At 36.5% G+C, this 26958-nt stretch overlaps 4 protein-coding genes, 2 long non-coding RNA genes and 1 pseudogene across 6 annotated transcripts in view; 3 read left to right on the forward strand and 4 right to left on the reverse strand.

Moving 5' to 3' along the window:
- Nucleotides 1-1236: 1236 nt before the first annotated feature.
- On the reverse strand, nt 1237-2941 carry LOC106326346. Its single transcript, XR_001267205.1, has 3 exons — nt 2728-2941; nt 2510-2618; nt 1237-2089 (listed from the first exon to the last, which is right to left on the reverse strand). It is a non-coding gene; the product is annotated as an uncharacterized LOC106326346 (long non-coding RNA).
- Nucleotides 2942-3889: 948 nt separating this feature from the next.
- Nucleotides 3890-7038, reverse strand: LOC106324001. The gene is made up of 5 exons (XM_013762031.1): nt 6900-7038; nt 5786-5910; nt 4973-5167; nt 4283-4717; nt 3890-4144 (listed from the first exon to the last, which is right to left on the reverse strand). Exons 1-5 carry the CDS (start codon nt 7036-7038, stop codon nt 3890-3892), a joined length of 1149 nt encoding a protein of 382 aa, XP_013617485.1.
- A 4973-nt stretch (nt 7039-12011) lies between these two features.
- Nucleotides 12012-12872, forward strand: LOC106326134 (annotated as a pseudogene).
- Nucleotides 12873-13722: 850 nt separating this feature from the next.
- Nucleotides 13723-16502, forward strand: LOC106327650 (hsp70-Hsp90 organizing protein 3). Its single transcript, XM_013765868.1, has 6 exons — nt 13723-14712; nt 15042-15330; nt 15410-15495; nt 15584-15807; nt 15893-16019; nt 16105-16502. Exons 1-6 carry the CDS (start codon nt 13849-13851, stop codon nt 16216-16218), a joined length of 1704 nt encoding a protein of 567 aa, XP_013621322.1. The 5' UTR covers nt 13723-13848; the 3' UTR covers nt 16219-16502.
- Nucleotides 16503-19450: 2948 nt separating this feature from the next.
- LOC106324002 (21 kDa protein-like) lies at nt 19451-20843 on the reverse strand. The gene is made up of 3 exons (XM_013762032.1): nt 20758-20843; nt 20652-20667; nt 19451-20285 (listed from the first exon to the last, which is right to left on the reverse strand). Exons 1-3 carry the CDS (start codon nt 20841-20843, stop codon nt 19665-19667), a joined length of 723 nt encoding a protein of 240 aa, XP_013617486.1. The 3' UTR covers nt 19451-19664.
- A 1719-nt stretch (nt 20844-22562) lies between these two features.
- On the forward strand, nt 22563-23264 carry LOC106325769. Its single transcript, XR_001267049.1, has 2 exons — nt 22563-22665; nt 22908-23264. It is a non-coding gene; the product is annotated as an uncharacterized LOC106325769 (long non-coding RNA).
- An 886-nt stretch (nt 23265-24150) lies between these two features.
- LOC106324003 overlaps nt 24151-26958 on the reverse strand; it is a 9453-nt gene continuing 6645 nt past the window's right edge. The window contains exon 8 of the mRNA XM_013762033.1: nt 24151-24773. Coding sequence (XP_013617487.1) covers nt 24151-24773 — 623 coding nt within the window. The remainder of the gene's footprint in view (nt 24774-26958) is intronic.

Raw genomic sequence — 26958 nt, forward strand, 5'->3', positions numbered from 1 at the left:
GTCCATATTTTAGCGAATTGATGTCTGAGTAGCTTATAGCTTGATGAAACTGTCTGGATTTTTAGTATTTTGATGACTGGTTAGCTTGTAGATTGATGATTGGTTTTGTGGTACATATTATCATGTTTTGATTATAATTTAAGTACCTCGGCTTGATGATAATCCTCTGATTTCCTGCGGCAGATTCATTTAGACTCAAAAGATAGTCATTCTAAGGAGATAAGGTGGTTGGCATTTGGACCAAGAAATGTTGCTTTAGCACATAAAGGATTCATCATCAATGGCCAACGGTTTCATACTGATGCGGTCAAGCTGAAGACACAAAACAGTGGAGTAACTTATGAAGCCTTTAGCATGTGTAGATCAAGTGCAAGAGATATGAGACAGGTCGCGGATATTATTACATACTATGGAGTGATAAAGGAGATTTTGGTCATCGACTATCACATGTTCAAAGTGCCACTCTTTAGATGCAACTGGGCAAACACAGCGAATGGTGTGAAGGAAGAAGATGGCTTCACTCTTGTTAACCTTCATATGAACCAAGCAGCCTATTTGAAAGATCCATTCATTCTACCTTCTCAAGCGAAACAGGTTTTCTACTCTAGGGAGGATGATGCTTCAAATTGGTATGTTGTTATGAGAGCACCACCTAGAGGTTATCATGAGTTGGAAACAGAAGAGGATTTAGGTGGTGCTCCTTTACCTGTCCAAGAAGTTGATGATATGGGTGATGATATGGATGATGATAGTGTATATGTTAGGGATGATTGTGAAGGTTTATTAGTGGTAGATTGATGATATGTTGTATGCTTGTGTGATGGTTTGTATGAATGTGATAATGTTGTGTTATGGGATTTGAATAATTATATTGATTTTTGGAATTTTAATAATTTATATTGTTTTTATTTCATATTTTCGAATTAATTATTTAAAATCAATTCAATAATTATTATTAATTAATTTTGGGATAATTATAAAACTAATTAATAACACGAAACATTTGCTATCTTTGCTACTAGGAAAAATCAAATTATTTGGTTCTAATAACATTTATTAAACGTTCTTATAAATACTAACAATTGCGAACACAAAAGCGCTATTGTTATACACTTAGTAATAGCACAGAGGAAAATCGCTATTAAAAGGGTTGGACTTTTTATAACGAGTGATGTCAGAGCGTCCAAGGAAACGCTATTAAACCAAAATGATAGCGCTTTTTGTCTGCTATTACTAACCACATTTCCTGTAGTGAATTCCTTGTGCAAAGAAGAACTTGGACATTTTAGGTAAGAGGCGGTTTCGGTAAGGAGTTAAAACTCGGGATCCAACGCTAAAGGCAGACTCAGAAGCTACTGTGGTGATCGGAATGATGAGGATGTCTCTAGCCATAGATGTTAAATCACCAAATCGATGTTGGTTCTCCTTCCAATAACTCAAGACATCCAAATTTAAGTTAGCCCTCCTATTTAGCCTTGGCCCTTCCAAGTAGATATCCAAATGTGTCTTTGGATCACTAGCTCCTTGTCCAATGCTCTTTTCCAACTCAAAAAAATCCTTCATTATGAACATTTATACCAAAATTATCAATTTCAAGATAATGAATGACTGAGATGTTGGTCCTCGTATTCCACATATCGAAATGGTAGATCATGGTAGAAGATAGCTTCAGTAACCATCTCACGATCTACCATATGATCATATACATGCTTATCTACCTTCTTAGGCATCTTAAAACAACCCTCTAAGTGTCGCTTCAACTGATTTGTACCATGAGTCTTACTATTATACACTAATTTTGAATCATAATGAATGCACTTAGCCCTTTTTTTTCCATCCTCTTCTATCCCCACTAATACGAAATCATTCCAAACAGTTAAGGTTTTTCGACGCTTATGTTGAGGTTTGGTTGCTTGTGTTGATGCCGTTGCTTAAGTCGCTGCAGTTGCTTGAGTCGCTGCAGTTGCTTGATTTTCTACTTCTGGTTCCATCAAGTCTTCATCAAATTCAGCATCCTCCGCATTCCAGTCCATATACTCACGCTGAGCATCAAGAAGCGCTATAGTATGTTCAGATTCAGAATCCATCTCTGCAAAAAAAAATAATGAAACAAAATTCAGAGACTAAGAGATCTCAAATCATGAATACATGGTGACTGAAAGTGGGGACATTTCTCATTCTAGTCACAGCACAACTTGGAAAATATTTAAATAACAAGTATATTTTAAGACCACTTTCTAAGACCACTTCAAGACTACATCTCGTTACTCATCGTTGGAAACTGAACGAAAGAGCAACAACATGAATCAATGAAGACATTATACAAGAACCAGAAAGTAAACACATTATCCACAGAAATGTAAAGAAGGATATTAATTCAGTTGCATATAAATTCTCCCTTTGAGATGATACAGTTCAACATGATTTAGTCGCACAAGCTCTCTTACCTCACAACTCACAAGTCACAACCCAAAGGTACATATCAAAACATGATATAAACAAAGCAAACCTGTAAACTGAGGTGCCACAGTACCAAGAGTAAGCTTAGAAAATGTCAAAGAGCCCACAACGGCAGGTCTATATTGCTCGAGAACAGGCTCAACATATATCTAACCCATCTACATTAAGAACAAAAGAATGAATCAAATTAAGGAAACCCATAACGAAAATCCACAAGTGCGAACAAACCCATATAATCAGTAACAGAAGATGGGTCAGTGATGTTACCTAAAGTAATATGTGGGGAATTGTCTGAAGAACACAAGAACAGAAGATGGGTCAGAGAGAGATATGTGATACGGAAAGCAAAAGATCGAAGCTTTCTTCTACTGCGGCAAGGGATGAGAGAGAGAGATGAAATGTCACGATAGGGAATTAAGAATTTACAATTATCGGCTCAGAGCCCCAGAATCTCAGATGAACAAAGGAACACGATAGGGAATTAGGGCTTTAGGGATTTACAGTTTTACTAACGAAAGGATGACGTTTATTAGTTCTGAAAAAGCTAAACGGGCTAAACGGTCTGTCCGTTGATTTTTGTATAAACCCGTTTACTAAACGGACAAATCCGACCCGTTTAATTTTGTTACGTAAACGGGCCTTTAACGGACAATAATACTACACGAAGCCCGTTTATGTCCGTTTCTTAAAAGCCCGTTTTAACATGGCTAATTGCGACCAATGGATCCCTTAGAAGAAAACATAAAAAAAAAAATCAGCCCAATTTTTCTCGTATAATAAACAAAAAAAATATTAATAATAACGTGATCATATCAACCAGAAAATTGTTGGCGTTGTTTTTTATTTTTATTTTTTTCCGTCGAACGGCCATTCTATTACTCAAGCTTGAGGTGGTCCGGATAACCAGACCGGAATAGAACAACCAATGGGTGATTTTGAAGTCTGGGAAACAAATCTGCAGCGTCTCTATCTTCTCCAATTCTGTCGCGAAGCTTGGCCACTCATGGGGTTCCTTTATCATTGCAATCAGCTCCTTGCAGTGTGTTCCAAAGCTCTGGCATGGCGAGTGTTGAAACATATTCTCTATCGCCCATCGCAGTGCTTCTACCTCCAAATGCAATGCTGATTCACATCGAGTGAAGTTCTGTGTTCCCATAAGTTGTATGTTCTCCCCACTATCCATGCAGACCCATCCACATCCACTAAAGCGATCAGAAGCTGTCCAAGATCCATCTAATAGGCTAATATTACCCAAGCTTAAGACTTGGTTTTCCTCACTATTGCTGGCCTGTACTACTGGTGGTATCATCTCATTTGCATTAAACTAGGCTTGACATTCACTTTCTGTGTATCAAACTAGTTCCAAAGGGTCTCTGTCTATTCCCCTGAAAAGTTTATCATTGCGAGCCTTCCAAATATACCATATTATTCAGGGATAAGGATCTCTGTCTTGGTCTGGTTCTAGGATATTATTCTTCCTCCAGAATAGATAATTCATGTTTGTGTAGACGTTTGACACTAGAAATGTACCTGTGCTTGTAGGAGTTGCCGATAAGGACCATACTTGCAGAGCTGGAGGGCATTCGAATATTGCATGAGTTAAAGAATCTTCTATTTCCCCACACCTTGGGCAATAATTATCGCACCTCATATTCCGCCTTACTAGATTCCTCGTTACTGCCACCTGACCCGTTATCAATTGCCATATAAGATGGCACATCTTCCTTGGCGCTTTTAACTTCCAAGCAAAGGCTTGAAGTTTAGTGATACTTGGTTCCAGTATTTCCTTTTCCTCTTCTGGCTTCAACAGATTTTGAGCAACCCAGTATCCAGATTTAATTGTGTATTGGTCATTCCTCGTGTAGTTCCAGCAGAAAATATCACGGTGATGAGTAGAGCTTATGGCCATACTGCGAATGAGTGGTATGTCATCAGGATGGACATAATCCTCTAGTAGTCCTACCACCCATTCCTTCGATTCCTGATTAATGAAGTCACTAACTCTCATATTCGGGTGCATCACAGGCGCTACAGGTGTAGCTGGTCTAGCAGGTGTCGTTGGAATCCACGGATCCTCCCACACCTTGACTTCATAACCAGAATGAATCTTCTGTCTGATCCCCAGAAGTAAAAGCTTCCTTTCGGCGAAGATGCTTGTCCACACATATGATGGACTGCTTGCAGAGATTGCTCTTAATGGCGAGGTCATCCGATAATATCTGCCTCTCAAGACTCGGGCAACCAGTGAATCGGAGTACTAAACCAATCTCCATAATTGCTTTGCCAGTAGTGCTACATTGAACTCATGAATTAAACGGAAGCCAATCCCGCCCTCTTCTTTTGGTAGACAAACATTTTCCCATTTCACACAGTGTTTTCCTCTTTTTGGTGGATTCGAACTCCACCAAAATTGTGCAATGGCACTAGCGAGGTTTTCACAAATCTCCAATGGGAGCAGAAACGTCGACATAACGTATGTCAGAAGAGCGAGTAAAATGGATTTGATCATTACCTCCTTTCCCCCTTTTGAGAGCCATCTACCTGTCCATCCATTTACTCTATGCATCAGGTTATCCTTGAGAAATGCAAAGAGTTTGCATTTGGAGCCACTAATATCCTCTGGGATTCCCAAGTACTTTCCCATCCCACCATCATTATGTATTCCAAGTGCAACTTTAATCTCTTGCCTAGTAGCTGTATTAATCCTCTTACCAAAGAGTAAGAAAGATTTGTCAAAGTTAATACATTGGCCAGACGCTTTACCATATGTCCTGACTACTTTCATTACTTCTTCACATTCACGGGGCTCCGCCTTACAGAAGAAAAGAATATCATCAGCAAAGAGAAGGTGGGATACCAAAGGACATGCGCGTGTGACGCGCATCCCCGTTATCTTCCCTTGGTTCTCTGCGTGATTGAGAAGGCTAACGAGCGCTTCCGTGCACAGAATAAAATGAAAGGAGACAAAGGATCTCCTTGACGCAGGCCTCTACCCGGAACAATATTTCCTCTTGGCTGCCCATTCATAAGAACTTTATATTTTACCGAAGTAATGCACCTCATAATCCAGGTGATCCATGTTTCGGAGAATCCCATCTTTCGCATCACAGCTTCAATAAACGACCATTCCATCCTATCATATGTTTTACTCATATATGTCTTTGATGACCATCCTTTTATTACGTCCACTCGGTTTAGTTCGCAGGACATGAAACATTTCTTGAGCAATCATGATATTATCTGAAATCTGTCTTCCATCAACAAAGGCTGACTGGGTTTCTGATATCAATCCTGGCAAGACTTTCTTTAGTCTCTGGCATAAGACCTTAGAGACGATCTTGTAACTGACATTACACAAGCTTATGGGTCTGAATTGAGCCATATCATTAGGCTTAGTTGTCTTTGGGATAGGACATATATTTGTATCATTCAGACCATTGGCTATATTCCCTTCAAAAAGAAATTTATTAACCATAAAAGTTAAATCCTCCTTAACTATATCCCAAAACTTCTGGTAAAAAAGTGCAGTCATCCCAAAACTTCAATTGTTGGCGTTGTTTAAAGAAGGCATCAATTTGACAAAACATCATGCGTATATATTATAAATAAATGCATGTTTTGTAGTTTTCTCTAACTAAATTTTAATTCTCAGAACAAAATATGTTATACCAACAAATAATATAAGAGTTATACAACACAATAATTCTGAAACGGAACGAAGCACTTTCGGTGAATCGGGGCATGTTACAAAGATCGGACGTGCCGTGTCGACCAAATCCCACTCTCTGTCCCACGACTCCCACCCACAAAGGTACATGCCGTTTGCCTTCATCAAACCTCTTCTTTATTAGTCTTCTTTTTCAAGTTAAGGTTTTATGTGTATCAATTTATAATTGCTTTTTAAATAGACTGTGAAATTAATTTATGTAATCTCTCCACTAACTATATCTCTATAACATTTATCTATAGATGCGTTGTTCCAAGTTGTCTTTTCGAAACTATTATTAATTTCGACTTAACTATAATAAACAAAGCAAACAAATCTTCATTAATTAATAACTACCGTTCAGAAGAAACTACATACAAAACCTAAAATGGGGAGTATATTACTAAGAAATCTATTAGTGTAAATAATATCGGTTTAATGGTTTAGTCTCAGGTTTATTATTTCTTGTAAACCGGTGACAAGCTCACTATATAAGGTTGATGTCGTACACTTTTACGATTAACAGAATTGAGAAAAGTTTGGTACAACTTCTTCTTCTTCCTCAGATCATAAACACTAACATGGTATCAAAGCGTTGAGGCGTAAACCTCAACCGATCCGTTTCTTTCTTCTCTTTCGTTGACCTCGTTCGATCGATGATTCTCTTGATCGTTCTTTCTTTTTTTCGTGATCGAAAAACTTGGCTATTCCACCAAGATTCGAATCAAATCACGAAACGATGATTGTTCTTTGCCGATCATCACGTCGCGGTGTTTGTCAAACTCAATCGGCAGCTCGTCGAACTCCAGTTCCGGAAAATTCGACTCCGCCGTCTCCCGATCATCGCAGAACTTTCGTCGGATAGCATTCATTCACCATTCCACCTTACGAATGGCGATAATCCAGGTCTATCTCTCATATCTGAGGTGTTAGATGGAACCAATTATGATAACTGGTGTAGTGCTATGAAGATTGCTTTAGATGCTAAGAATAAGTTAGCATTCATTGATGGATCTACTGGTAGGCCTCTTGAATCACATCATCAATTTCGAATCTGGTATAGATGTAATTCGATGGTCAAATCTTGGATTCTCAATACGGTTTCTAAGCAGATCTACAAGAGCATTCTTCGTTTCAATGACGCTGAAGAGATTTGGAAACTCGTTTTCACATCACAAATCTTCCAAGATCTTATCAGTTATCTCAACAGATTTGGTCCCTCCAGCAAGGCTCAATGGATTTGGCTACATACTACACCACTCTTAAGACTCTCTGGGATGAGCTAGATGGTGCTAACTGTGTCAATACTTGTCGCCATTGTGATTGCTGCAAGGCTACAGAAACGAAGGCAGATCACGCTAAAGTCATCAAGTTCTTAGCTGGTTTAAATGACTCATATTCTGTGATCAGGAGTCAAATCATCATGAAGAAGAATGTTCCGGAGCTCTCTGAGATCTACACTCTTTTGGATCAGGACTTCAATTAGAGGAACATTTCTCCAGTGCTGAATGCTACCGCATTTCAAGTTACTGCTCATGTCCAGTCTGTGCCTCTTATCAACGCAGCTCAGACTTCATTCCCAGCGAAACAGAACAGACCAGTATGTGCTCATTGTGGCTATAATGGTCACACTGTGGACACTTGCTATAAAATTCACGGTTACCATGTTGGCTTCAAGCACAAAGGAAAGCAACAGACTGACAAAAGCTCATCCAATCCAAAATACAACAACTCTTCTAAACCGATTGTTGCTCAAGTTGGATTTGTTGACTCGGTCTCTAATGTTGTTAATAACCTCACCAAGGATCAGATTGAAGGTGTCATTGCATATTTCAACTCTCAGCTGAAAACTCAACCAGCTCAAGTGAATTGCATTGCGTCTTCATCATCTTTTGGTGGAATGATCACTGCTTTGCCTGGTATGTCATTTTCCTCCTCCACATTGTGATTTGTAGGCATGTTGAGGGAAACAAGGAATGCCTTATGTCCAGATTCATGGGTAATAGACAGTGGAGCTACTCATCATGTGGCTCATGATAGAGATTTGTTTACTGATTTCACTGATCTATTAATACTTCTGTGACTCTTTCGACTGGTCTTTGAGTTAAGATTATCGGAATTGGCACTATACACCTTAATGACTCCTTGATTCTACAGAATGTTCTATATCTTCCAGACTTTAGATTGAATCTCATGAGCGTAAGCCAGCTCACTAAAGATTTGGGTTATAGAGTCCTATTTGATCTGGATGCTTGTATGATACAGGTTCATATCAAGGGATTGATGATTGGGAGGGCTGATCGTATCTCCAACTTATATGTACTAGATGCAGTGGATATAGCAGGATCAGAGATACTTGAACAGTCGTTTGCTTCTTGTTCAAACGTTATGATTGATGCTAACTTGTGGCACAATCGTTTAGGTCATCCATCTGTTTCAAAAACAAACTATGTTATAGATGTTCTTGGCTACAAAAAAAAGAATAAATAATCTTTTCACTGCGCCATATGCCCACTAACAAAACAAAAACATCTCATGTATCAATCTAAGAATCATATCTGCGATAATGCCTTTGATCTCTTACACATAGACATCTAGGGACCGTTTTATGTGCCTACAGCTGAGGGATTCAGATACTTTCTGACCATTGTTGATGATCACACACGTGTGACTTGGAGTTATCTTCTTCGCACTAAGGATGAGGTTTTGTCAGTGTTTCCCAAGTTCATTCAAATGATTGAAACACAATACAAGACCTCTATCAAGACAGTACGATCAGATAACGCTCCTGAGTTGAAGTTTATTGATCTCTATAAGAAGAAAGGCATTGTGGCTTATCATTCATGTCCATAAACTCCTGAACAAAACTCATTGGTGGAAAGGAAACATCAACACATATTGAACGTTGCGCGTGCTCTGATGTTCCAGTCTCACACTCCACTTGAGCTTTGGGGTGACTGTATTCTCACTGCAGTATTCATAATCAACATAATTCCTACTCCTCGTCTTAAAGACAAGTTTCCCTATGAAGTACTTACGAAGAAGAAAGTTGATTATGATGGCCTCAAGGTGTTTGGTTGTCTAGCTTATTGTTCAACCTCACCGAAGAATAGACACAAGTTTCAGCCTCGTTCCAAACCTTGTGTGTTTTTGGGGTATCCTTCAGGCTACAAAGGTTACAGGCTTCTGGATTTGGAATCTAATAAAGTGCATATGTCTCGAAATGTCACATTTAATGAGGAGATCTTTCTGTTCGCGAAGACCACAACTGACACATATGAAGATATTTCTCCTCTGTTCCGGAAACAAAGAATGTCTCAGACCATACTTCTGATTCTTCTCCAACCCCGGGAGCTATTCCTGCTCCACTAACAGAGAATGTTGAACAGTTAGTAGCAGAGGGATCTTCTAACTCTGATAAAGCTAAGGGAAAACGTGTTGCTGAAATAGGATCTTCTCATTCTGATAAGGCTAAAGGCAAACGTGTTGCTGAAGGCAAGAGGATCTCTAAGCTTCCACCACATCTTCAGGACAACTATTGCAATGTAGCTGAGAGTGATACTGAGATTCCATATCCACTCTCATCCTACATGTCCTATGAAAGTTTGTCTGACGAATACAAAACATATATATGTGATGTTGCTCTATATCTAGAACCTACAAGTTTTACTCAAGCTAAACACTTTGATGAGTGGTTGAAAGCTATGAATGAGGAACTTCTAGCGCTGGAAAGCACAAACACTTGGACGGTTTGTTCTCTACCACCAGGAAAGCATGCCATTAGATGCAAATGGGTTTACAAAATCAAGATCAATCCTGATGGAATAATAGAGAGGTACAAGGCTCGTCTAGTGGCCAAAGGCTACACGCAAGAAGAAGGTATAGATTTTGCTGAAACCTTTTCACCAGTTGCGAAAATGACCACTGTTAAGACTCTCCTTTCTGTATCTGCTGCAAAGAAGTGGAGTCTTACACAATTGGATATTTCTAACGCCTTCTTGAATGGAGATCTACATGACATTACCTCCAGGTTATACACCAAAGAAGGGGGAACATTTGCCACCTAATGCAGTCATAGATTACAAAAGTCTCTATGGGTTGAAGCAAGCTTCAAGACAGCGGTTCCTAAAGTTTAGTGGCACACTCCTTGATCTTGGCTTCAAGCAATCTAATGTTGATCACACCTTGTTAATTCGCAATCTTCAAGGCGTGTATACAGCTGCTTTGGTTTATGTTGATGACATAATCATCGCGAGCAATGATGATAAAGATGTTGATCAGTTGAAACTTGATCTGAGTGCTGCATTTAAACTTTGTGACCTTGGTGCTTTGAAGTATTTTGTTGGTCTTAAAGTCGCACGCTCTGACAGAGGCATCTCTGTTTGTCAACGCAAATATACATTGGGATTATTGGAAGACACAAGGCTTTTGTCATGTAAACCATCTCTTGTTCCAATGGATCCGAATGCTAAACTTTGTATGGATTCCAAAGAACCCTTGTTTGAGGATCCTTCTGCATATAGAAGTCTGGTTGGACGCCTGACGTATTTGACAATTACAAGACCGGACATCACTTTCGCTGTGAACAAACTCTGTCAATTCACATCGGCTCCGAAGAAGTCTCATCATCAAGCGGCTCTGAGAGTTCTTCATTACTTGAAAGGCACTATTGGACTTGGTTTTTTTATTGTGTTGAGTCTGACGTAGTTCTCAAGGCATTTTCAGATGCAGACTGGGCTTCTTGCTTAGACTCTCGTCGCTCCACCTCTGGATACTGCATGTTTCTTGGTAATGCCTTGATATCTTGGAAGTCTAAGAAACAACAGACTGTATCTCATTCTTCGGCTGAGTCTGAGTATAGAGCAATGGAGTATGGTTCACGCGAAGTCATTTGGTTGCGTAAATTGTTGGCTGAACTTCAATCTCCTCAACATGGTCCGGTGGCGTTCTACTGTGATTCAACGGCTGCTATACACATTGCTAGCAACCCGGTTTTTCACGAGCGTACGAAGCATATTGAGCTAGACTGTCATCAAGTTAGAGAACATGTTATCTGAGGCTTCATCAAGCTTCTTCATGTTCGCACCAACAATCAAGTGGCTGACATTTTAACTAAACATTTGTTCTCTCCTCAGTTTTACTCATTGGTGGGAAAGATGGCTTTAAAGTCTATCTATTTGCCATCTTGAGGGAGAATATTAGTGTAAACAATATCAGTTTAATATGGTTTAGTCTCAGGTTTATTATTTCTTGTAAACTGGTGACAAACTCACTATATAAGCTTGATGTTGTACACTTTTACGATTAACGGAAATGAGAAAATTTTGTTGCAACTTCATTTTCTTCCTTAGATCATAAACACTAACAAAATCAAATCGAATCATCGCAGATGCTTCCAAGTTCCAATTAGTTGTTACATATGCCACAATCACTAAGTTATCAGAAAAATAAATTTAAATAACTAATTTTCTTTGGGATAATTAAGTGGTAAAATATCTTTACAAATTGTCAAGTTAAACGATATAGTAGATCTCCATTGTGATAGGGAAGATTCATGTAATTTCTCTTCTGGTTTCGGATCCTTAAACTATCGTCTTATATGGAAAAGCAATTAGAAAAGACAAGATTTTCATTTTTTTGTTCTGAAAATGATAAAATGAAAATTTCGTAATTTTTTGTTACGAGATTTTCAACATTTTGTAACTTTACTTGAAAAAATGAAAATTACGATCTACGAATGCAAATGGTTGCACAATTAGAAGAATAAAATGGAAGAAATTTGACATTTCTAAATATCTGCCTGAGAAAAAAAATACGGAAATACAGTACTACCAATTCTTAAGAACTTGTTTAAAATAAAAATAAAAATTTAACCAAAACAAAAGACTTGGAGAACTAAGCTATAAGCTATCAATGACTTGATGTGCAGAAGTGTACATTAAAAAGCGCACGCACACTTATTCTACCACCATCGCATCGGTCGCAGCTCTCAAAGCCATATAAGAGGTTTCCCTTCCTTCTCGTACCCAAACAGTCTTCTCCAACTTTTTTTAAAAAAACAGAGAGAACAAAAACTTAATCAAACCCATTTCTTGAAATACGATTTAAGATAAACCCATCTCATTGTTTTGTCTAAAAGCCTCTACTTTCTTCACATTCGTTTAATCGGTATCTGACAGATCAGGCATGGAAAGAGTCATAGGTTTCAAAATGGGACACAGATTTGTCAAGATCTTCAAATGGATTCGATGCAGAAGAACTCAAACGAATAAACGTCAATGCAGGACCCGAATCACAAACCCGATCGCCGGAATCCGCTGATTAGCACGGTGTCTAAGCCGTGGAGCCAAGAGATTATGCGGTGGCGAGAAGATTTCGGGTAATAGCAAGATCAGACTGGGTAAGGATCCGAACGCGTCTCCGTTGATGAAGGTTGTTCCGAAAGGACATCTGGTGGTTCACGTCGGCGAATCAGACGCTGACACGCGGCGGGTTGTGGTGCCGTTGATCTACTTTAATTACCCATTGTTCGGAGAGTTGTTGGAGCAAGCAGAGCTGGTTCATGGGTTCGATCACCCGGGTCGAATCACGATTCCGTGTTGGGTTTATGATTTTGAGAAAGTTCAAATGAGGATCGCCGCCGCATGGGATCATTGTCGCAGGAAAAGGACTTGCAAGATTCTATAATTTGACATTCTTTCCAGTTTTTGTGTGTGTGTGTGTGAATATTACTAGTCGTTCAGCTATACTTAATACAAAATCAGTGTGAATGCTATTCCCTCTGTTCCTGAAAACGGAAAGTAAGATTTTCTAGATTATGCACGCTTATTAAGAATTTAATAAATGTTTATAATTTAATTTATTTTTTACTTTATTATACAATTTCCAATAACTTTCTACCAATTAAATTTAATCAATTCAAATATTCTTAATTAATGTTCTTCAAAAGTATAAAAAAATATCTTAACAATATAGAAAATCTATATTTGTGGATCAAGAAAAAAATCTAAAACATCTTACTTTCAGGAACGGAGGTTGTATTTCATTTACTGAAACATATGAAAAGTTTGATTGGTAATCCAATATCACAATATCACAATATCAACCATAAAAACGGTATGAAATTAGATGTATAGATGTGGTATTCTCAGCCAAAAGATTCAAACTATACAATAAAATAAACATGTATGCTACTATGATAATTATTAAAATAGTAAAATATATAAGGTAACGAGTTAAACGAATCAAAACTATAATTTTATAGGCCATATCAAACTAACAAGTGTGTTTACTATGCGCTCTTTCCTACCTCAAGACGCTTCAGAACAATGTTGAGCGCCTCAACACCTCCCTAACGCATATTATTGACTAATATACGTTAAAGATTTACAATTTTTTAAAAGTTTCAATAGCTCAGTTGGTTAGAACGTGAGGCTGTTAACCCCAAGGTCAGAGGTTCGACCCTCCCTGGAGCGTTTATTTTTATTTTTAATTATTTTTTCTTCCCACGGCTTCATTATTTACTAGGAACGTTCTCGACGCAGAAAAACAAATCGAAATTTCGAGAACCCTCTCGTCGTCTCTCCCAGTCGCTCACCAGACTCAGTTCTCCTCTCTCTTTTTAAGCTTTCGCCAACATCGAAGATGCCACACAACACTAATAGCATTCGATTCCATCCTCAATGGCAGAAGAAGCAAAATCAAAAGGAAACGCCGCCTTCTCCTCCGGCGATTACGCCGCCGCAATCACCCACTTCACCGAAGCAATCAACCTCTCCCCAACCAACCACATCCTCTACTCGAACCGATCCGCCGCCTACGCATCCCTCCACTGCTACGCCGAAGCACTATCCGACGCCAAGAAAACCGTAGAGCTCAAACCGGACTGGGCCAAAGGGTACAGCCGATTAGGCGCGGCGTACATGGGCCTATCTCAGTACAAAGAAGCAGCCGATGCGTATAAGAAAGGCTTAGAGGTTGATCCGAGTAACGAGACGTTGAAGTCGGGGTTAGCCGACGCGTCGAGACCTCGCGGGCCATCGTCGAATCCGTTCGTTGAGGCGTTCCAAGGGGAGGAGATGTGGGCGAAGCTGACGGCGGATCCGGGGACTAGGGTTTATTTGCAGCAGCCTGATTTCGTGAAGACGATGCAGGAGATTCAGAAGAACCCTAATAATCTTAATTTGTACATGAAGGATAAGAGAGTGATGCAGGCGTTGGGTGTTTTGTTGAGTGTTAAGTTTGGTGGTGCGAAGGGTGAAGACACGGAGATGAAAGAGGCTGAGCCGGTGAAGAAGGTTGAACCGGAGCCTGAGCCGGAGCCGGAGCCGGAGCCGGAGCCGGAGCCTATGGAGTTGACGGAGGAGGAGAGGGAGAAGAAAGAGAGGAAGGAGGAGGCGAAGAAGGAGAAGGAGCAAGGAAACGCTGCCTACAAGAAGAAGGAGTTTGAGAAGGCTATTGAACATTATAGTAAGGCGATGGAGCTTGACGATGAGGACATTTCCTATCTCACGAACCGTGCTGCCGTTTATCTTGAGATGGGAAAGGTACTTGCTTTAACTTCCTTACACGTTTAGTTTTGTTTGTTGCTGCTGTTGTCCTTGTGTTACTCTGTTAAGTGTTCTTTGCTGAGGAATTGGCTTTACGCTCGTATCTTTAGAGGAAGAAAGGAATCTAATTTTCATGAACTAGATAGTTGTTGTGCATTTTTGTCATTTTGATGAGTTTTGATAACTTGGATCTGCTTCTTGCTGGAGACTAAGATGTTTTGGATTGAAGTTTTTAGTTGTTCTGTTATAGTTCATCTGGATGTAGACGTGTTTTATGTGTTTGTGTTTGGCGTTTTGAGGGCTAATTTCTTCGAATCGAATGTCAGTATGAGGAGTGCATTCAAGACTGTGACAAGGCTGTTGAGAGAGGCAGAGAGCTTCGTTTCGACTTCAAGATGATAGCAAAAGCTTTGACTAGGAAAGGTTCTGCGCTGGTGAAGATGGCGAAATGCTCAAAGGACTTTGAACCTGCGATCGAGACTTTTCAAAAAGCGCTTACAGAACATCGTAATCCTGATACGTTGAAGAAACTAAACGATGCTGAGAAAGCTAAGAAAGAGCTGGAGCAACAGGAGTACTTTGATCCTAAGGTAGCCGAGGAGGAGCGTGACAAAGGTAACTGACCTTTGATTAACAACCAACGTCGTTATTTGATATAAAGGATAAAGCATTTGACATCACTCCTTGGATGAAGGTAATGGATTTTTTAAAGAGCAAAAGTATCCAGAGGCAGTGAGGCACTATTCAGAAGCAATCAAAAGAAACCCAAAGGACGTGAGGGTGAGAGCATTTCAGTTTCGTCTTGAGCTAAGCACCTTGTATAAGGAAACATTGAATCTGAGTGGGTGTTTTCTTTCCTGGTCTGCAGGCGTACAGCAACAGAGCTGCTTGTTACACCAAGCTAGGAGCTTTACCAGAGGGATTGAAAGATGCGGAGAAATGCATTGAGCTTGACTCTAGCTTCACCAAAGGATACAGTCGGAAAGGAGCTATTCAGTTTTTCATGAAGGAGTACGACAAAGCCATGGAGACGTATCAAGAAGGGCTGAAGCATGATCCTAAGAACCAGGAGTTGCTCGATGGTGTTAGAAGGTTTGCAACTGTTGCTTGTCTGCTACTGTTAAATTCATGTAATCTGAGTCGGTGTATTGAAATTGTTTGCTATGTTATCACTCAGATGTGTGGAGCAGATCAACAAAGCGAACCGCGGTGACCTGACACCAGAAGAATTGAAGGAGAGACAAGCAAAGGCGATGCAAGATCCAGAAGTTCAGAACATATTGTCTGATCCGGTGATGAGACAGGTATAAACAGAAGTGAAATTTGTATCTGAAATCGATTCATAGCTCACAGGCTGAGTTTGAGAGTTCTGTGGAATGAATATCGCAGGTACTGGTTGATTTCCAAGAGAACCCAAAAGCGGCACAAGAGCATATGAAGAACCCAATGGTGATGAACAAGATACAGAAGCTGGTTAGTGCTGGTATTGTTCAGGTTCGGTAGATTGGTTATTCTGAAACCGGATTCAAAGTCAAATTTATATCCAAGTTCCTACGGTGTTGTATCGGTTAACTTAGTTTCTGATCTGCTTTGGGTCATGTTTTGTGAGTTATTATTGAGTTGTGTTCTCTTATTTTTTCTCTTTTTCTTTTTTTTTTGGTCAAAATTTGTTCTCTTTATCTTATTTGTGTTTACTTCCTTCGAATATTTTCTACAGAGTATGTGTTCAAGGTTTTAAGTCCATAAAGCTGTTCCTCCTATAATATTGTATCCTGTTGAACTTTGCATAGAGGCTTATGTTCCGCTCTAATTGTTTCAACACTTTTAATCCTTCACTTGCGTTCCACGTTATGGTGATCTGAACTCTGTACGATTTGTTTATCCATTATACGGCAGTTTTTTGATGCATTTTCTTAGTAATCTTGATTTTTAACACTCACCAGATTTAAATATTCTTCGAGACTACTTGATGGTTAGCAAAAGTTGTGTTGTTTATTGTCGAGGACTTGTTTTTTTCCGTATATTTAATACTTAGATTTACTTTCGCCGAGTAATGAATTTTTATATTTATATTTAACTATTCGAAAATATGTAGCCGTTTTCAAATACTTTGTCTAAAGATGTTACTCTTTCCGATACTTGTCCAAAAATATGTTATTTATAAATTATTTGTTTCTTTCGATTATTTTCTATTTACTAATACTTATGAATTATTTAGATATATTTCCACGTTTCTAAAAATTGTTTGGAGGATAATATTGAGAAGGTTATGAAATTTTTTTTTACTCAACTTAATAAAAAACATGAAAATTATTTCAAATAAAATATTTGCAAGAGGAAAGACAAAATACATATATTTTGATATGAAGTATTGCTTACTTTTTACGACAAATAAATATATGTTTAGGATTTTTATTTTTATGGTTTATTTATCAATTTTTTAACCGTAAAATAAGTAACGAGTAAAATTAAAGTGAATCATTAACTTTTTTTTTATGTTTGTTATTTATCTTGTATTTATAAGTAGCAAAATTCAACAATATAGGTCAAAGTAACATGTATAAAACAAGTAATGAATATTTGTGCCTAGCCCTCGTTTATTGAACTAAAATGCTTTTCTGACAAGGAAAGCAGTATTGCTAAACATTATTTTAAATAACTGCATGTTTTGCAAATGTGGCGATAACCTAATCGTCACCTACTCACCTTCTACAAATTATTATGCCTTTCCAGAAAACTAGTAATTTGAAATTTTGTTTATATTAACTAAAAGAGCACTCAATGTTTAGTCAATTGATAAAGTTTCCCACCTGCTCCCGATATGCTAAAAATTACGTACCTATCTAGAAAGAAGTAATGCCTTCTCATCATAGATAAGACTATTTAGATTTTATAAAATGCTCATGCGCAACGTGTGAACATAACGAAACTCTTTCGGTTGTAAGAATTAGCTCCAGAACCAACGCGGTTGGCCTAGTGGTAGTTGAGGCCCAGAACCAATACGCTCTCCGCAGGTTCGATTCGCGTTGGCCATCCGGGCTATGGTTAAATCCTAAGAATACGTGGAGTGCCGTGGGCCTCGCGGGAATAGTCGATTGACCACGGTCGCCGGAAACCCGCGGCTAATAAAAAAAAATAAAAAGAATTAGCTCAATTCGAGGTGGTCAAAAAGGTAAAAATAGTTAATTTGAACGATTCAACAATATACAATTCCCGGCATATATGTTCATTTGAAAGTATATATCCTCGGGAGGACGAGCCAATAGAGTTCAGGCTTTATCTCAACGACTTAGCACCCGGAGAGTTTTAGGTTAGTTTTAGGCATATCCCCAAAAAATATCTGCATTCTGCATAGATCTGAAAGTATATGTATTTGATTACTGAGGTTACAATTCCTATTCCAATAGTTAAATCAAATATGAATATGTATTTGATCCGAAAGAAAATTGTGCAATTATGTTTCCTAGTTGTGCAATTACGTGTCCTAGTTTGTAGGATTGTTGAGTACTCCTCTTATGTTTCCTTTTTGTGCATAAAGACCTCAATGCCGAGGTAGTGAGTAAGACTTAGTGAAAAGTAACTTCTTGTATTACATAACTCTTGTATTACATAACGGGAAAACGGCCAATTCATATCCAACATATCGCAATATGTTTAATTCATATTCGACTTATATCACCGTGCAAAAACATACATAAACTTTCAAAAAATTTAAAATAACATACCTACTGTTTATTTTTTTGGCAAAATTATACATCGGTCTTCACATTAGCTGCCACGTTATCTAAGTTTGCTGACGTGGATGCTAAGTCATCTAATTTAACTAATGAGGATGCCACGTGTACAATTGTTTTCCAAAAAAATAACCAAAATATTTTTTAGAAAATGTAAAATTTATAAATTTGTATATTTAGTAAAAATAACAAAAAATAATTAAATAATAAATTTTAATCTTAAATGAGAGATATATTTGTAAATCTTATATAGTCAATTTACTCATAAATTCTTTAAATATAGCGTTCAGGTACCCGTTAGGTTCATATCGGGTTTTCGGATTTTGGTTATATTTTGTAACACGTCCTACGACCCATACATATATTTTTGTAAGTATGGATCGATACACATCGGTTTGGATCGGTTTTCTTCCACATCGGGTTATAGGATCAGTTTGGATCACCCGAAGTAAAATCTAATTTTTTTAACAAAATCATAAAAATATATACTTATGAAGAACCAATAGCATTGCATTTGAATCATTAAAACACATATATAACTTTTATAAGGACAATATTGTGATAGGATCATAAAATTTACATATATACCGCTTGCATAAGATTAATATTTTATTGTTTAATTAGTTTTTGTTAATTTAACTAAATAATATAAATTTATAAAATTTTACATTTTCTAATAAATTGTTTTTTATAAAATGACTGTTTTGTCTTTTTTTTTAATAAAAAATATTGTACACGTGTGGTATTCTCGTTGGAAAAATAAGATGAGGTAGCATGTGATGTGTCGACTTGTGTATAATTTTACCAAAAACATTAATAACAGGTATGTTATTTGAAATTTTCGAATTCAGGTAGGTTTTCGCACAGTGATATAAATCAAATATTAATTGAACATATTGCGATATATTAGATAAAAAATGACCGTTTTGCCACTACGTAACATTGGAAACGAAATGTTCTAGCAAACGGCATTTTAAATATCGAATATTTTCTGCCAGAAGTAAACAAAACTACTCTTAATTTGTGGCCATTTTTCCATAAACTCAACATATATAACCGTTATCTCTACGCAAACCATGACAAAAGCATAAACATATCGCAAGACTACAAATAAATACAAACTATCATAAAGAAACAAAAGCGAAACAGAAGAAAAAGGAAGATATGACAAAAACTAATTAAGGACCGAATACTCTTTTGATTTTTTACTCGAATCTATGATTTATGACGAGACGCGAACCGGTTTACAAGAGCCAATGCATTACTGGTAACTCGAGCCACATGCACCACTCGTCTTCTAATCGCCATTTTCACCACACCATCCATAAACTTCCCATCAAAGCCATCAAGACAAGTTGTCTCATCCGTTAAAGCAGCGCTAACCCAAGTCTCAACGTTACTCAGCCGCCACAAGAATTCTTGCCGACCACGACCGGATCGACCCACTCGTTTCATTTCCCTCATTGACTGAGCCAACATCGTTAAGCCATCTCCAAGATTCTCCACACAATCTTTCACGGCTAAGTACTCTCTGCGTTTGACACTTCTTGCTTTAGTCAGCTTAGCTACGTAGGCCGTCGTGGACCGAACCCGGACTAGAGTAACGGCTAGAGCGGTTTGAGCTAACCGGTTTTCGTTACGGCTGATTTTGCTGGCGAAAGCCGCGAGGCATTTGACGCAGAGAGTAGGGTAACGCGTGGTGCGGCATGAGGATACGATGAAGTTGATACTGTTGCTATGGTTTGGCGATGATGAAGGATTGGCTATGGCGGATTGAGAGAGTAGTGGAAGAAAAAGTAGAAAGCAATAGCAAAGATGTGTCAGCTTTGGATTATGCTAAAGTACATGTTGGGTCATCTTTCTTTACACCTGCATATCTTGGTTTGGGTTCAGGCTTTATCCAAGATCCGATCGGATATACGAACTGCTCAAAACTTATTGTATATATATTAGATATATTTGAGTATTTCGGTATATTTTTATACACTTTCGTGTAAATTTTTTGATTTTCAGAAATCTAATTCTGGTGTTCAAGTAAAAAATTTAGGTATTTTCAGGTTTTTGATCAGATTTCAAAAATTTGGGTATTTTCGGGTATATGAATATTTTAGGGGTTTTGGGTATTTTTTTATAGGTTTCGAGTATTTTTGGGATCTTGGATTCTAGTTTGGGTAATTTGGATCTTTTTAGGATTTTATATACCCGAACCGACCCAAACCTGAAATATACCCGAAAATTACAATTATTTTACAGTTATTTTAATTGTAGATCTGAATCGATCCGAACCCGACCCAAAAATTGTAGGTACCTATCTAGATCTAAATGTTTAAGACCAGAAAGACAAAAACCCAGCCCGAAGACCCGAATCCAACCCGTATGCCTATGCCTAGTCATGTAGTAAAGCCTGTGATCGTCCTAATCAAAACCGCATCATGTAATCCCCTATATATTAAAAGAGGAGCATTGAAACTTTTTAAGTAGCCACGTGTCATCTCCACAATCATTCTTAGAATCTTTAGAAAAATAGATTGGTCCATCTAAATATATAATAAGATTTTAATTAAACTAACCATAAATTAATTATTAATGTTTTCAATTTCGAAATTTTCTAATGTGGTTAAAATATATATGACAATTAATGCTTTAAAATAATAAAAATTTGATACAAATTAGTGCATCCTCTATCATTTATGTTTAACTTTAAATTATTAAAATATAAATTAAAAAATCAAATTAACCATATAATTAAAATTTAAATTTTTCGGTATATATTATATTTTTTTTAAAGTCTCACATAAAAATTTGTTTGATCTATGGTTTAAGTTTTTTATGAAATAAAAATGATTACAAAATCGTATAAGTAGGAAGTGTCATTTAATAAATATCGAGATTAATATATATATATATATATATATATATATATATATATATATATATATATATATCTTTTTAATTAAATTATATACCATAGAAAATACATAAACATTTTAATTTTGAAATTTGCTTTGAACAATTTTTTTTTTGATAAAAGTTTTGAATAAATACTGACAACTTAATATTTAAATTTAAAAATTTGTATTGAATGTTTTATAAAAATTATAAATTACTAAAACTTTCAAAAATATTGCACAATGAAAATTTGTTATCAGCGACTTAATTTTTTTTGTTATAAAAAGATACAAATAAGTAGAACGCATCATTTAACGATATATCAATATTTAAAATATACTATTTATCTATGTATATATTATGTAAATTTAATTATAGAAAATAGAAAAGTGATCGTTTGGATTAATAAATAAACTTTTAAAACATCACACAATGAAAATTGTGTTATTAGTTACTTAAAGTTTTTGTTATAAAAAGATACAAATCATCAAAAAACAAATGAGTATAACGCATCATTTAACATATATCAATATTAAAAGTATACTATATATCTATGTATATATTTTTTAAATTTAATTATATACAATATAAAATAGAAAAATAATTGCTTGGATTAATAAAATTTATTTATGTATTCGCACTAATTTAATTATATACGTAATAGTTACTAACTTTTTATATATCCAATATATATATATTATTTTACAATACAAAAAAATAAAAATAATTTAACTATACAATGTTCATTCCCATCTTAACCTAGTATAATTGTATTAGTTTTGTCTCAAACATCACTTTACTATGTGACCTTTAAGCTCCGCATGTAATGTTTTTCTAGTTGAGATAGCAACAATAAATTCTTTTCCTCTTCATCTTATCAACTGCAATACTTCAATGAGAATAACACCATCCTGTTAGTATCCAGGCCGGAGTAAGATCATTTACAATATGTATCATCAATATACTCTAAAAATCAAACGATGAGGAATAACTGAGGGATACATTACTAATCTATTTCAGAGCAAACTAAAACTCATCTCTGAAGTTAAAAAATATAATACAGTATAGAATAATTATGTCTATCTCTCTACCACAAAATATGTAATAGGGGATATGTTGGTCACATGTCTTCTTTTTGGTCCTTTAATAGCTTTTGAATGTTTTATCATCTTTTCATATCTTATTTAAGTGCTTCTAATATCAGCTTTATATTTCAGACAAGAACTCTGATGCTACCCGAGATCTGCTTTTTGAGTAAACACTTTCATAGTTCCGTTAGTGATGTAGTGTCAAACTTTTCCAAGTTTACAAATTGTGATATATACCAGTAAGATTTTTCTCATCGTAAATTTATAAGAACAAACGATTCATATTTGACAGAACCACAATTTATAGTCTAAATATTAAGTTTTAAAAAGTAAAAACGAAGAGGTGGTTTGTATTTGGAAGTCATACAAACGAGTTATTGGGTGTGTAGTAGGTATAAGCTAAGAGCATGTTTACAGGGAGCTTCCTTTAGAATAAAAAGCTTGGGGCTTTTTGTTAAATTTGTTTCATTGGATGTTGTAGGTGAGAAGGGAAGGAGAATCAGGGAGTTGACATCTCTTGTGGAGAAGAGATTCAGGTTTCCTCAAGACAGTGTTGAGCTTTACGTTGAGAATGCCAACAGAGGTCTCTGCGCCATTGCTCAGGCTGAGTCTCTCCGTTACAAGCTCCTCGGTGGACTTGCTGTTTGCAGGTATGTACATTTCATAAAAATAGATGCAGTGTATCTGTAAAACCATGTTAGAAACCTGATAGCTTCACATAGTGATATCATCACACATTATAATGTGGAACCAGTTACTTGTTGTGTGTGTAATATGGTACGAACTGATGAATACAAACATTATAATTTGTTTCCTCTGTAGCCCTTCTGTTCTCTTCTTTTGGTCTTAGTTGCAAGCTTTTTTAGGGTCGTGTCCGAGTGTTAAGATAGCTTTCCTTGTTGTAATGATCTGAGTTGCTAGTTTTTTGCTTCTCTTTTGGTCTGAGATTGTAATATAATCTGAAGTGCAAGCTTTTCTTTCTTGTTTTGGTCTGAAGTTGTTAACTTGTAATGATCTGATCTGATCTCTGTTGGGATTTGAGCTGTGAGTATCTTTTGATCTCTGTTGTTGCTGGTGAGGTTTCAATTTATAACTTGTAATAATTTTTTTTAAAAAAACTTCTAATTAAGAACCTACCAATAAAGCACTAAAATTAAAGGTCTCTTAACCAAAAATTTAACTTCACTTTAATACTTTAAAAATTAATAAAAACCCCTAAATGGGTTCCCCCGATAAACATGCTCTAAGGTCTCTTCTTCACACGGGAACAGCTGTCGGAGACTACCTTTAAATATTGTATGTTATTGCATTGTCAAATCCACTACAACGGCTTGAGAAATTAGTGGTGAATTAAATAGCATATTGCGTAACTTTGTAGAAATACATATTGGTCATGACGTCAACTTGGAAATTCAAGAAAAGCAACAGGCTCAAATCACTTCCAAACTCCAGAAGCGTCACTGGTTCTATGTCTACCATCAATGGTAGGGACAGAAACGGATATTTTCACCATTACCACAAGTTTATCACTCAGAGAATAAAAAAATCAAATCTTTGTTATTTCCATGGACATCCAAAGATAGAAAGAAATACAATTAGATTAAAAAAAAGTAGATAAACATAATAAATAAAGCAAGTATCTCAGCTGGTCCAAAGCAATAAAAAAGAAGAGAGAAACGTCTTAAGATAAATGAGATGATTTGACACTCACCATTGCGCTAGCTTCACATGTACTCTATAGCTTTCTCAGGTGGCTTAATCCAAAGATTCTCAACAGGACATAAGTCCTCCTGTTCCTGCCACTGCTTACGCGGGAAGTACCTCTCTTCATCAAACGAATACGATACACAACACTTGTTGCTTAAACGAACCTTCGGGAAGTAAACACTATGCCTCATCCATGGGAGATTAACTCTCATCTCATAAGAATAAAGACTCGTGAAGATTGTCAAGCCATCAAGCGTAGTACTATTGATCTCCTCCCAGTCCGAAGATTCATCCAGTTTATACACCATAGGTTTCTCACCTCCGCATGTATATATTGTAAAGAACACTCCTTTACGCACCGCCAAGAAAACTCTTTTCTTCTTTCGCTCATATCTAGCAGAGATATAAGGACACGGCGGTGAATACGTGTAACTAAAAGACCATTCTCGAGAAGACGGTTCAAAGTAATATAAGCGTCCTTTATCGTCTAGGCAATAGAAGCGACGGTTTGCATAGACAATATTGCTGTGCTTACGTGAATCACTTCTATAACGAAGATAACAAACTAAACCTTCAGTAACCCACTCGGTTGCTTCGGGATGGCAAGTGCTCGAAGAAATATAATAAATAGTTTCGTCCTCTTAAAGTAGTAATAATCCTTGCATATTTTGTTTATGTAAAAGATGTTAGGAAATAAGGGAAAACATTTATATATTTTGTTTTTATAATTAATACGACGTATAATTTGATAATATAGATTTACACAGACATGAAACAATAAGGAAATGGAAGAGTCGAGTAATGGTCGCGTCTTTAGGGTTTGGAGAGATAAAATTGATATAGGCGACTTTAATTTTTGAATCAGTCTATAGAAAAGTTCCTGTAACTTAAAAACTTGGATTGGTAATGACGTGGAAATATGAAACTTTTATGTTGGCTGATTTTCTGTGTCGACGCGAGCATCCTCTTCATTGAGGATGTCCAACTTTTAGTATTAGAAGATATTTATTATTAAAGTGTGTTGTCTTTCATAAGCATGTAACAATATTAATCCTTACATATAGAGATGGGCCTAATATTACCCAGAACCAACCCGAAAACCGATCACATGTTGCCTAAATATCTGAACGGGTTTTTTTTTTCAAAATCCGAAAACCGAATGAGTATCCGAACATATCCAAACATATATATGCAATATAATTTCATAATAGCATTAATACCTAAAATTAAAATTATAAATCAAATATATTAATTTTTGGATATTTATAGATAAAATGGATGTTTTGGATAAAAAGTACTCAAATAACATTGTATCCATAGTTACTTTCTGAAAAAATAACCAATTCGAAATATATTAAATTGAGTATTTTGGTTTTTAAGTTATTTTTAATAAGTTTGAGTAGTTTGGATATAAAATACCCGAGTCGAATCTAATAATTTGATTATTTCGGTTAAAACCCGAACCCACCCAGATCCAGGAGGAGCCGATTCGAACCCGGCCCTTTTTTTAATATCCGAATGAGACCATTTTTCAAAATCCAAAAAATCAAGAATCGAAAAACCGATATTCAAATGGATAATATCCATACCTGAAAGGGTACCCAAATGCCCATGCATACTTACATACATGTCAATTCAGATTGTAGTGAATGATTTGGTTTCCATTGTTAAAGGTTTTGCAGCCACTAACCTCATCAAAAAACCGATATTCAAATGGATAATATCCATACCTGAAAGGGTACCTAAATTCCCATGCATACTTACTTACATGTCAATTCAGATTGTAGTGAATGATTTGGTTTCCACTGTTGCTGCCACTGACCTCATCGGAATTGCTAAGCTCATAGATTACATGTCAATTCAGATTGTAGTGAATGATTTGGTTTCCACTGTTGCTGCCACTGACCTCATCGGAATTGCTAAGCTCATAGAATTCTCCTTCTTTAATGAGGGGCTTGAAAGTGTTGTCTATGTACTGCAAATCTAAAATGTGATTGGAGAGCCGTAAAGTTAGGGAGGTTTTGTGTAAATCTACAACAGATTAAATGATAGAAGCTTGAGTATGATAACTTTCCGATCGAGCAAAACCATGTCTACATTTATAAGCTCTCCTCCTTTCTTCCTAAATGGAAGGGGAAGTGAAGTTGACAGCGGTTACGCATCATCATTGAGAAAAGTGGTAACCTATGTGGCAACAAAGACAGTCTTAGAGGACTGTATGTAATACTGTTATAAAAAATGTCTAGATAATATCATAGGAACATAGACAGTTATATATCATTAGTCATTTAAATTTGAGTAATAGATTAGATATCCAAAGATAAAAATGGTTTAGTAGATTAGATTTTTGCTGGCAAAATAAAACAAAATGTTAACTAAAACAAATAAAATATTTGTTTACAATTTTTAAAAATCAAAGCTGTAAATCCAAACACAATGACAAAATCAGAGCACAAAAAAGCTCTAGACCTGAAGTTTTTAGTACATATAAGTAAAATAGGCAACAACTGCATAGGGGAGAGACCAAGGTAAGAAGCAAAATCAAAACTTCATACGTATACTAAACAGAGCCATCTTTAGAAGAACTTATGGTTTGGCCTTAATCTTATCGTTGCCGTGAAACTTCCTTCGAGCATCTACAGCTTCTCTGTAGAAGAAAGAAAAGACACTTCAACTCTCTTGAGAGAATGATTTAAAAAAAGACAAAACATCACGAGGGTTTCAAACAAACCTGAAAGCATCAATGATCTCCTTGATTTACTCTCGTAAAAAGCATTAGCTGTAACACCCCCGAACCGTCCTAGGCATAGGTCGACCCACCGGCC

The sequence above is a fragment of the Brassica oleracea genome, chromosome C2, assembly GCF_000695525.1.
Source record: "Brassica oleracea var. oleracea cultivar TO1000 chromosome C2, BOL, whole genome shotgun sequence".
NCBI classification, from domain to species: domain Eukaryota; kingdom Viridiplantae; phylum Streptophyta; class Magnoliopsida; order Brassicales; family Brassicaceae; genus Brassica; species Brassica oleracea.

Bases quoted from the DNA above. Each gene is read 5' to 3' on its own strand.
- LOC106327650 (XM_013765868.1), top strand. From the start codon at position 13,849: ATGGCAGAAGAAGCAAAATCAAAAGGAAACGCCGCCTTCTCCTCCGGC. The intron at 15,808-15,892 runs GTTTGCAACTGT...GTTATCACTCAG, and splicing joins TTGCTCGATGGTGTTAGAAG to ATGTGTGGAGCAGATCAACA. The intron at 16,020-16,104 runs GTATAAACAGAA...TGAATATCGCAG, and splicing joins CTGATCCGGTGATGAGACAG to GTACTGGTTGATTTCCAAGA.
- LOC106324002 (XM_013762032.1), bottom strand. From the start codon at position 20,843: ATGACTAGGCATAGGCATACGGGTTGGATTCGGGTCTTCGGGCTGGGT.
- LOC106324001 (XM_013762031.1), bottom strand. From the start codon at position 7,038: ATGAATGCTATCCGACGAAAGTTCTGCGATGATCGGGAGACGGCGGAG. The intron at 5,911-6,899 runs GTGATTTGATTC...TTCTTTTTGAAG, and splicing joins CAAAGAACAATCATCGTTTC to GGAATATAGCCAATGGTCTG. The intron at 5,168-5,785 runs GTCTTATGCCAG...CTCTTTGGTAAG, and splicing joins GTTACAAGATCGTCTCTAAG to AGGATTAATACAGCTACTAG.